Genomic DNA, 12,473 nt, shown 5'->3' on the forward strand with positions numbered 1-12,473 from the left:
GTAATCACTGGACCCAGAGTAAGTAGGAAAAGGTAACTCACGCTTGTTTAAAAAAAAAAAAAAAAGGCAATCAATTAGAGGTCAAACTCAATTATACAATCTGTAAGCTGGGTGCCGGTGGCTCACGCCTGTAATCCTAGCTACTCAGGAAGCTGAGATCTGAGGATCGAAGTTCAAAGCCAAACTGGGTAAGAAAGTCCGTGACACTCTTTTTTTTTCTTTTCTTTTCTTTTTATTTTTTTCATGAAACTCTTATCTCCAATAAACCACCAGAAAGCCAGAAGTGGCTCTGTAGCTCAAGTAGTAGAGTGCTAGCCTTGAGCAGAAGAGCTGAGGGATCAGAAGAGCGCTCAGGCCCAGAGTTCAAGCCCCACAACCGACAAAAAATAAAATAATATATATCTGTGTGTTATATATACACACACACACACACACACACACACACACACACACACACACACACACACACACAATCTGTAGTACACAGAAAAAAGTGAACAGTAAAAACTTTAGTGGGTGAAGGAGAAAATGGAATTAGTGAACTTCTTAATCACTAGAAATTTTATAATCTGTAGCAGAGGGGGAAAAAAAGGAAGAGTCACAGTAATCTGATTATCAAAGATGTATGCAAATGAAGTCCCAAATGTAGAGGTGGGAAGAAAAAGAAATAAATGAACATTACTTGAGGAAAAAAAGAACCAAAATTTCCCAAATGTGGGCTAGGAATATGGCTTAGTGGTAGACTGTTTGCCTAGCATGCATGAAGGCCTGGGTTCAATTCCTCAGTACCACATGAACAGAAAAAGCTGAAAATGGCACTGTGGCTCGAGTGGTAGAGTGCTAACCTTGAGCAAAAGAAGATCAGGGACAGTGCCCAGGCCCCATGTCCAAACCCCAGGACTGGTTAAAAAAAAAAATCCAAATGTGATTGAAAGTAGTAAGTATGCACATTTCAGAAAGCAAGTAACCCAGAGTCAAATGGTGGCCCTGAAAAGATGCCCAAGGGTTAAGTCCTAGTATATTTCAATGTGACTTTATTTCAAGTCAGAGTCTTTATAAATATTATTAAAGATTTCAAGATGAGATCATCCTGGATGATGTCAACACAAAGAAGAAAGCCTTGGAATGAATTCTTGAGCCAAGGAACACCAGTAACTGCTGACAACCACAAGAAGCTAGAACAGAGGCACCAAAGGGCTTCCACCTCAGAACCTCTAAACAGAACCAACTCTGCTGACCCTTATTCTAGACTTCTGGCCTCAAAAACTGGCTGAAGATGAATTTGTTGTTGCTTAAATTAATGTTTTAAAATCAATTATGCAATGAGTATCTTCATATTTATAAATTTCTCTATAATCTGAATTACTTTCTTTGGATAAATGGCAAGATTACAAGTGAACAATTAGTAAATAAATGCAATGAATATTTTTAAAAATTACAACTCTAACTTCTAATGGAAAAATTAATTCACTGCACCAAAGCCTTTTGCAAATATTAATAGAAGATTCCGATAATTATTTTTGAATGAGTCTGGGGGCATCCTGTACTTCGTGCTTGTATGAAATTCTAGTCTTGCCAGCTGGAGATGGCAGAACAAAATGTTGACGTCTGGCAGAAGAGCTAGGCATTTAAGGAAGAAATCCTAGAAGCAACAGAGCTGCAAATGTGATGCAATATCAAATCTGAATATAAGTCCTACCCTATCCCAACTGACTGCTAACATTCACATACACAAAGGAGACTCAAAAGAACTTGATCTAAAAGCAAGCAGAAAACAATAATTGGTTGAAATTTGAGTATGCAGTATGTAATCTCCACAGAACTCAAGTGACTGAAGTGAGATATAGTTTTACTAGCTTGAAGTAACAATGGGCTTGAGGCTAGCAAGGGTTACAAAATTAGGAGGTAAATCCTAGAAGCTAGAAGAGGCAGAGAGTGAGCATACACTCAGCACATGCAGTGGAGCATGTGGAGCTAAACAGTATCACCACAGAGTTCAGGTAATTGAAATTTTCAGACCAAAAAATAAAACAGAGACACTAATCTGAAAAAGAAAGATGATGCAGATTTGCTACAACATGTTATTATATCCATGGAGGAAAGAGTGAAACACAGGAAGAAGATAGTCAATAGAAAGTGACTCCTACAGGGCCCAGATATTGAGATTTAGTTGACAAAACTTCAAAGCAGGTATTATTTTTTAAAATCCAAATGGAAATGTGAAAGAAAAATACATAAACTTTCTGAAATGAAGAATTTATTATATGGAATCAAGAGAAAATTGGATAAGATAGGGAGATGAATCATTAAGTCTGACTAATGATTAAGAAAGATGAATCAGCCAGGTGCTGGTGATTCAAGCCTGTACTACTCAGGAGGCTGAGATCTAAGGATCACAGTTCAAAGCCCCAAGCAGGAAAGTCTGAGATCATCTCCAATTAACCACCAGAAAACCAGAAGTGGCATTGTGACTCAAGTGTTTAGAGCTGAAGAGCTGAGGAACAGCACCCAGGCCCAGTGTTAAGCCTTACCACTGACAACAACAACAACAAAAAAGAATCAACAGAAGATATTTTAACCCAAAACATTAAGGAAAAAATTCCACAGAGCTGAGAGATGTGTAGTATCATTAGGTTCAATACATATGTAAATAAAGTTGTAAAGGACTGGGAAGAAAAGGGGTAGAAAAGATTTTTGAAAAAACAAGATCAAAAACTCTCCAAAACTGTTTTAAAACTATTTTATGATTCCATGTAACCATATGAGTCCTAAAACCCCATTTGATGAAATATCATAGGCAAACTGGTGGAAAACAAAAGAAAACCAGTATCTATAAAGCATATCATATACAAAAATTAATTTCATACAAATTTAACATAAAACATAAAAATGACAACCATAAAATGTCTACAAGAAATCATAAGAGAAAAATCTCGAGATGTTGGGGTAGTGAAAAGTTTCTTAAATAAAACTAAAAAGGTAAACTACATAGGGGAAAAATAAAATTTTCCTAAGTGAAAACTGCTGCTAAAAAGCAGCAGTGAAGATTTTGAAATACATTAAGATTTTAAAAGGACAAGATATAGGCAGAGAGATAATATCTGAATGCAGATGACTTACATTCAGTATATGCAAGCCTGACTCTAGTACTTGGAAAGATAAGAGCTAACAGGATTATGGAGGCCAGTCCAGGCAAAAATTAGTAAGATTCCAACAAAAAAAAAAATGTGGTGATCTATGCTTCCCACCTAGTGGGAAGCTCAAGGAGGAGGCTCACAGTCCAAAGATGGCCCCAAACAAAAATGAGATCCAACAGGAGGGGGGAAAAAAAACCTAAAGCCAAAAGGGCTAGTGGATGAGGCTTAAATGGTAGAGTCCTTGAGTTAAAAAAAAAAAGAAAAAGAAAAAGAAAAAAGCCAGGCAGTGATGGCTAAGCCTGTAATCCTAGAGACTCAGGAGGTTGAAATCTTGAAGATCACTGTTTGAAGCCAGCCCAGGAAGTAAAGTCCATGAGACTTATTTCTTTGAACTTTGACTCAAAGTGTTAGAGCCTTGAGTGAAAGAGCTCAGGGACAGTGAAAGTCCTCAGGACAGCACTCAAATTCCCAAGTTCAATCCCCATTACTAACCAAAAATAACAACAAAAAAAGAAAAAAGAGAAAAAAACTATAAAATAATAAAAAGAAATAAAAATTGGGTAAAAGGTATTCGGTTTACAAAAATATACAAGTGACCAATAAGCAGAAATGAAGAAGAGAAGCTAGAATGATTACTCATCAGTGAAATACAAACTAAAATATCAATGCCATCCACTATACCCTCAATAGGTATAATATACTGAATCCTCATACATTGCTGGTAGGAATCTAGTGACAGAACACAGCAATAAGAATCAGGGTTTTAAGTAAATTGTAGGTACACTTACCATATGATCCAGGAATTCCACTCCAAGGTATTTTCTCAAAAGAATTGGAAACATGTCAACATAAAATCTTGTTCATGAATGCTCACAAATCATATTACTCATAATAACCCTAAACTGAAAACAACCCAAATGCCTATCTCTAGATAAATTGAGAATAAATCTGTGGTATATATACATAGACAGGCAGGCAGACAGACAGATATAGAGATATCTCTCTCTATATATAAATAATGTATGCATATATAGCCATACAATGACTAGCACTTAGCAATAAAAAGGAACAAACTACTGGTTTACAAAACATGAATGGATGTCAGAATATTATACCGAGGACAAGAGACACAAACTGTACTATATGATTTTATTTATGTGAGTATCTTGAAAAGACAAAACTAATCATCTTTATGTGAGAAAATATATTACAGTTGTCTGGAGAAGGGGGATGTGGGGAAAACAGTAAAAAGATGCATAAAAGCATTCTTGCTCTATAATGAGGGGGAGTCCATGGAATAGGTTTGTTGGAATGAGCAGAAATCCTTTATATGTTATATCCCACAAACTGTTCTTTTTCTTTGTTTTGGTGCGGGGCGCTAGTAGCTCACACCTATAACCCTAGCAACTCAGGAGGCTGAGATCTGAGGATCATTGTTCAAAGCCAGCCTTGGCAGGAAAGTCCTTGAGAAGCTTATGTCCAATTAACCACCAGAAAATTGGAAGTGGAGCTATGGCTCTACATGGTAGACACTCGCTTTGAACACCAAAGTTCGGGGACAGCGCCTAGGCCCTGAGTTTAAGTCCCACAACTGACCCCCCCCCCAAAAAAAAAGATGTCTTAGTGTAAAGAGAAGAAAGCATAAAATTACAGCCATTGTCATTTAAAGAAAAACACTGGAATCATTTCAATATGACCTGGAATAAATTTGGGTACACTGCTATCAGCCTCCTAATGGATACTACAATTAACATTACATCATTAAAATTCAAAAAAACATCAACAGGGGCTGGGAAGGTGGCTCAGTGGTAGAGTGCTTGCCTGAGGCCCTGGGTTCGATTCCTCAGCACCACATAAGCAAAAAGAAAAAAGCCGGAAGTGGTGCTGTAGCTCAAGTGGTAGAGCGCTAGCCTTGAGCTGAAGAGCTGAGGGACAGCACCTAGGCCCAGAGTTCAGGCCCCACAACCGGACCCAAAAAAAAAAAATCAACAGCCAGGCAGGCACCAGTGGCTTACACCTATAATCCTAACTACTCAGGAGGCTGAGATTTGAGGACTGAGGCTTGAATCCAGTCAGAGCAGGAAAGTCCATGAGAAACTTATCTCCAATTAAAATCAAAAGGCTGGAAGTAGAGCTTGTAGCCCAAGTGGTGGAGCTCTAGTCTTGAGCAGAAAATGCAGCAACAGCACCTGAGTACAAACCCCAGTACTGGCATGCAAAGAAAACAAAACAAACAACAACAACAACAACAAACCCCAAAAAACTAACATATCAACCTTTTCTAGCAAAAGAAAATATAATCCACTCTAGATGAATTTTTTCTTTACATACTCAAACTTCAAATAACTCCAAATATAATTTTTACCTTGAGTAGAAGTCTCTCCTTTAAGAGAAAAGTCCTTCCATAGTTCTATTTGGAGAGAACACACAGTCATCTTTCCTATACCACACCACAGTCACTTATTTCAGAATGGCATCAAAGTTTCTGTGGTAGAATTCAGTCATAATGTGTTTGTGTATGCAAACCACATTTCTAAGTCAGATGTTTGTATGTGTCTGTGCATTTCAAAGTGGGATGTTTCTGTGCATGCATGTATACATGCACATATATAAAAATTATTTCTTTCTCCACAATCTCATACTGGCAATCTATGAAGTTGCACTAGTAATAGTCTTCTAAAAGAACAGATACTTCAATTCTTAAAAAAAAAAAAACTGCAAGTGGCCTGCTTAATGATAAACATATACATTACAAAACAGGAAGTATAGAAAAAATGAGAAAGAAGAGAAAGGGTAGCTTACCCCTCTCACCTACCTCATGTCAGTAACCTGCACTGAGGTCAAACTGTTAAAAATAAAATGTTAAAAAGAAGCCCATAACTATAAAAGTAGCCTGCTATAATCACATCAAACCCATAACAACTTTACAAAAGGAGATTTATCAACTGAAACAGAGTAAGTGTGAATTACATTTGAAAAGAAAGCTTTCAATGTAAGCAGATATTTTCATCTTGCTATAATGGTACCACCATGATTTAAAACTCACATGACGGAAAGCATCCCCTCACAAAACACACTTAGTAATTTGGAAAATAAATTAATACAGTTTAACTAGAACACCAAGTAAGTGCTTCTTCAGATTATTTATGTGAGAAAAAACTTTAGTATATCATTTTAATCTACCAGTTTCACAAATGACACCATTCAATGGATGACAATCATATGGAAGATACAAAATTATAAAATGTAATGAAATCTATCTACAAATGATAACTTACCAAACTATTGCAATTTCATTTTTAGTGTGATTTTTCCTACTGACTCATTTACTACTTATAAAAGATTTCTGGTACATCTGGGAGAAGGGCTTCATGCCTATAATCTTAGCTATTTATGAGGAAGCTGAGATCTGAAGATTGAGGTTCCAAGCCAGCTCGGGCCAGAAAGCCTGTGAGACTCTATCTCTAATTAACCAGCAAAAAGCCCAAAATAAAAGTGTAGTTCATGTGGTAGAACATTAACCTTGAGCACAAAAGCTCAGGAACAGCACCCAGACCCTGAGTTCAAGCCCCAGGAGACAGACAGACAGACAGACAGACACAGACAGACAGACAGACAGACAGACAGACAGACAGACAGACAGACAGACAGACAGACACACACACACACACACACACACACACACACACACACACATGATTTTGGGTTGGGAGGGATGGGGAAGAGAATGATGAAAGATGTGATATTGACCAAGATGCATTCTACTTATAAACCAATTTGTTGAATGGTAATCCCTTTGTACAACTACTCAAAGATAATAAAAATATAATTTTTCTCTGTGCATGAGTACAACTGTATATTTCAAAATGTAGTAACAAAGGATTTGTTTACCTCTTTCATCATGAATTCTTAGAAGATATGCTTACCCCAATTTAAACATTACACAACATATATATCCCCTGTTGTCACTGTACTTGATTTTGGTACCCTGCATCTTGTATATACATTTGTCTAATCTGGAGAGGGGAAGGGGAATAACAAGGACACAGGATGACCCATTGCAACAACGACACCCACAGGACAATATATTGCAAACTAACTTTACAACTTAGGAGCGGGAGACTGTGGGGAGGGGAGGAAAGGGATAGTGGAACAACAATAAGGGAAGGGGTAACAATGATGGGCAAGTAATGTACTCATTGCCTTACTCATGTAACTGTAACCCTTCTGTGCAGCATCTTTACAATAAAATAAAATATAAAAAATACACAACATATATGTGCCAAAACATCATTTTACCTCATTAATATGTGTTATGAAATTAATATGTATGTTCACTATACATAATTTATATGTATATTAATTATATCTATCTGATATGCAATTATGTATTAGTTGTATATATATATATAATTATTTAAAAATCAGTTTAAAATAAATTTAATTTTTAAAAAGATGATTTTGAAACATTGCAGGAGAGTATCAACATTTATAAGAATCTAGAAAATTGTGGCATGAGAAGATTTGAATGAGTTTTTGAAATGTAGTGAAGTATTAGGAGGAAACTGACTGCTAGACATCTCAGGTTTTCAAAACTACTGATATGAAAAATTTCCAAATAGTAATGAATCAATAAGATGTTCTGGTTTCAACAAAAGATAATTAAAATACACTTAATGACACTAAGAAACAGATACTCATTTATGACAGGAGTCTGTAAGATTTGCTTCTCTAATGATAAAAATCTTTAGGTGAGAGCCAGCACTAGTGGCTCATACCTATAATCCTAACCACTCAGGAGGCTGAGATCTAAGGACTGTGGTTTGAAGCCAGCAGGAAAGTCTGTGAGACTCTTATCTCCAATTAACCACAAATAACAACAACAACAAAACACAGAAGCAGATCTGTGGCTCAAGTGGTAGAGTACTATCCTTGAGTAAAAAAGCTCAGGGACCTGACCTGAATTCAAGCCTCAAGACAGACAGACAGACAGACAGACACACACACACACACACACACACACACACACACACACACACACACACACACACACACACACACACACACACACACACACACACACACACACACACACACACACACACACACACACACACACACACACACACTGAGACTGTGCAAAATGTTCAATCACTTTTGGCTCTGTAAAATCAGCTTTGTTTATAGTAATTTTAATTGGATAATAATCTTATAGATTTAAACAAAAGGATATAAACTTAATGCCTATTTTCTGATGAACAAACTAGTTTTTCCTAATTTGTAAATTTCAAGTAAAAGTTGAGGTTGGCAGTATGGCTTAGGTGGTAGAGCACCAGCCATGAGTGAAAGTGTCAGATACTGGGTTCAAGTCTCCATTTCAGGGGACAAAAGAATTTTTTTTCACAAACTCACATAGTTTTACTTAGTAATACAGTATAATTGTCACATACAACAGCTTGATTTAGTGTAAATCAAACTGCAATGGGCAATGAAGGCCAGAGAAAGGTTTACACAATAGTCAGTAAGCAATAATATCTTTTCATTGTGCAACAAAATAAAAGGAACTAACCTAGAAACAAAGCAAAAGAATTTATTGTTTTCAAATTCCAGAAAAAAAGTAACAGAATAGGATAAAACCAATAACAAGCTGATCCTGTAATTTCTAGACCACAGTCTAATCAAAATGTTTAAGAAATAAAAACCATCTACATACTTTTCTACCAGGTATATATACCTGAGAAAGTTATCTAGAAGAAAACAGGCTTTAAACTCTCAGCCACAAAGAACCTTCCACTGTGACATGCTTCAGATGAGCTAGGTATGAGAAAAGACACCAGGCACTTCCCATAGAGACTTGCTCACTGACTGGTTATAGGTGGTGAACCACCACCAACAAAATATTCCACACCATACCAGTTCATTCAACCAAAGAAGCAGTAAGGTTTTAAAACCAACTGTTTACATTCATTAATATGTAAAAAAAAATCACAGTACACAGATCTGGAAAATGTTTAACATAAAGAAAAGTATATTAACAGCACAAGCCTTTAAAAGAGATCTAAGCAGACAGCTCAGTAATGAGGGTAGCAGACTCTACATATTGGTTAAAGTAGAGATATGCTAAAAATCATATCTATTATTGCCAAGGACTGACAAATAAATTATAAAACTTAAGTTCTTCCAGAAGCAAAATTATATGTTATAATGTATCTAAGCCAAAAAGAAAAATCAATTCAGAACTTGAATGAAATTTGTGCTTTGTATCTATAAAAATGTTATGCTCAGGTATTTCTAAATGACTAAATTTATAAGTAAGCAATGAATTTCTTTTCATTAGTTTATTTCTAATTTATCCTATGTGGATAACTGGTAGAACTAAATATTATTTAACTTTTATTCTAATACTGTATATGAATCAATGTCATATTTTAACAGTGATTTATTGTGATTCTTAAGATAAACAACAAAAAACAAATTCTAAAATTGTAACTTGAAATTAAGCATTTAAAATTTCAGATGACAGAGCCAATAATTGGTAACAGCTTCTTTAATTTCATATTAATAGTTCAATTAAAAACACTGACAACTACCTCGCAATAGATGGAAAGGATCAGAAGGATTCTGTGAAGGAAAAAGACAAAAACAAACATGCAAAATACCCCCCCAAAAAAACATGATCTTTCTCATTTTATAATCTAAACTTGTAAAATGTTTATGAATACATGATCATTCTACACAATACAGATCTTCTAGAGCATTTCTAAAGGAAATTACAGTTTTTGGTCTTCAGGAATAAGACTAAGATGGTAAAGGGGTGAGAACAGTGAAATCTGGGGAGCAGTATCTTTCTACACACAAGCAAGCTGCAAGTCATCAGTCAGTTGGCGGTTACAATTCAGTACATGATCTTCAAGGCAACTAAGAAATCAGGACACATTTATTTCCCCTTCCTAGTGTTAACAATTCTTTTAAAAGCTATGAAATATCCATAAAGGAATGTTGGTTTTTATGGGTTTTTTCCTTCCAAAAGGGAACAAAGAATAAATGAGGGTAGGGGCCTTCCATCCCTAAATTTATATGCACAAATGAAGTTAAAACTGTAAGCGTAAATGGCTACCCAGTGAAATAGTTGAAGCAGTTGCTATTCTACCTAGATAGTTCCAAAACATGATCCAGAAAAACAAATACATATGGTTATGCCTCAAATAGTAAGCACTTCATTATTGTTCAAAGACCATGTTTAATTAACTGCTAAGGTAACAGACTTTTAAGGTAGGGTGCTGTACCTTACTTGTGTACCTGAATCAGTACTCACAATAATTCAAAATTCAAAACTGCTTTGAAAGAAAAATCATCATTAGAAAAACTCAACCCTGGTGTAAAAAGAGGGAGAAGTGAGTGTAAATTACTAACCCCAAATGTCTCAAGGCAAAAAATTTTTGTTTGTGGAAGACAGAGTGAGGAGATAGATGCACTCAATCAAAACCAACTGGAAGACAAACCAGAATATGAAATTTAAAAAAAAAAGGATAAGGAAAATGGAGAGTCAGGCAAGAGAAGAATTACTTGAGAGACAGAAAATGAGAAAATGAGGCATATGCATGTGGCTCTCTTTTTTTCTGTCTTCTGTGTTTCTAAATAATTTACAATGTAAGTGGCATGTAGGCCATACTAGCAGGCAAGAATGAGCCTTCTCATGAGTAGAGATGAAGGATTGGGGGCTAATGAATTGTTTTGCTTTTTCTTTTATTCTTTCTCTTTTAATTCATACCTGAAAGCCTTGAATCCTTGCTAAATATTCCAGTTGTTTTGAAGGCTGTACTGGAGAACAAGGGGGAGGAGAACTTCCTTTTAAACCTATGGCTTCGGCTGTAGGTGATGTTCCATTCATAAGGAGTTCCCTGGCAATGGTGGCTGAGCTATTCGATGTGGGAGATATACTGAAGAAAGAGCTTGAAGGCTGGTTCATATCCTTGGGCGACAAATATCCTAGAGTAGTGCCAGAGATCACTTTGTGGCGGCTGGCTTCCATCTCTTGATAAACATCAGGAGACAGATGAAGAATTCCTTTTGGAGCTATGGATAGAAAGAAGAACACCTTTTAAAAAGTTGAAATAAAAGCATGGCATTGCATGATTAACTCAGTGGCTTCCTACATATAGCAATGAAGAAATGAGAAGCACTGCCAATCTGAGCATCTTCCTCACACCTTGGGAGGCAACTGCAGCTCCTATTCACAGGTGAAATATGTGATTCAATGTTCCTAAAATCACAAGTATTAAAAACCCAGAAAAGTAGTTTCAGTGAACTTGTATATAGTAGGAAAACTGTGCAGGATAGGGAGAATTTGGAGAAGTTCAATGGGAAAGGCAGGGCCATTGGTGGCTCACCTTAAGCACAAAAGTTCAGGGACAGCCACCTAGGCCCTAAGCTGAAACTCCAGGACCAGTGCACGCACAAACTCCTTTACACACACACACACACACACACATACACACACACACACACACACACACACACACACACACGAAAAAAAAACAAAAGAAAAAGACTTTGCTTTATCATTTATCTCAAAGAAGTTTCAAACCACATTTCATAGTGATTGTTCTAAGTTGATCAGATATGAAACTCTCAAATGTATCATCTTTAAAACTTATAAGCTATCCCTCATAGAAAATGTACTCTGAGAGACATACCTAATTCTTTTGGTCTTGACCCAGACCTTCCACTCATTTACACTAACTCTGATTCAGGCCTCCCATGTTTCACTATAACCATCACTGGGCTACTATCATATTACATTGTTTCACTGCTACTCTATTATCCCATGTCAATTTCACAAAATTTTTTCAGTAACAAAGTCATGTGGGAAAATAATGAAGAAAAAAAAAAGGCAGATGGACAACATGGGTGAAAAGTGAAGGGTGAAGGGTAAAGGAATGTACTAAGAGAATTTGTGTTCCAAGACACCTCAGGTAATTCCTCACTGTTAAGACATAAGGAGGTGTGGGAAGCTTGCCATCATCCTGATGGCACTAATGTATAAGAAGGCTTTATGTTGCAGGGCACCGGTGGCTCACTCCTGTAATCCTAGCTACTCAGGAGGCTGAGATCTGAGGATTGTGGTTCAAAGCCAGCCAGGGCAGGAGAGTCCATGAGACTCTTTTTTTTTTTTTTTTTTTTTTTGGGGGGGGGGTCCGGTCCTGGGGCCTGAACTCTGGGCCTGGGTGCTGTCCTTCAGCTCTTCAGCTCAAGGCTAGCGCTCTATCACTTGACCAAAGCACCACTTCCGGCTCTTTTCTTTTTGCTTATATGGTGCTGAGGAATCGAACCCAG

The 12,473-nt window shown here is 36.6% G+C and overlaps 1 protein-coding gene across 6 annotated transcripts in view; it reads right to left on the reverse strand.

Moving 5' to 3' along the window:
* Positions 1-12,473, reverse strand: part of Stau2 (staufen double-stranded RNA binding protein 2) — a 289,111-nt gene that overhangs the window by 107,289 nt on the left and 169,349 nt on the right. For all 6 annotated transcript variants that reach the window (XM_069990935.1, XM_069990936.1, XM_069990937.1 and 3 more), the window contains one exon: positions 10,909-11,213. In XM_069990935.1, coding sequence (XP_069847036.1) covers positions 10,909-11,213 — 305 coding nt within the window. The remainder of the gene's footprint in view (positions 1-10,908; positions 11,214-12,473) is intronic.

This window comes from Dipodomys merriami, unplaced genomic scaffold, assembly GCF_024711535.1.
Source record: "Dipodomys merriami isolate MVZ:Mamm:240054 unplaced genomic scaffold, mDipMer1.0.p SCAF_4, whole genome shotgun sequence".
Lineage (NCBI taxonomy): Eukaryota > Metazoa > Chordata > Mammalia > Rodentia > Heteromyidae > Dipodomys > Dipodomys merriami.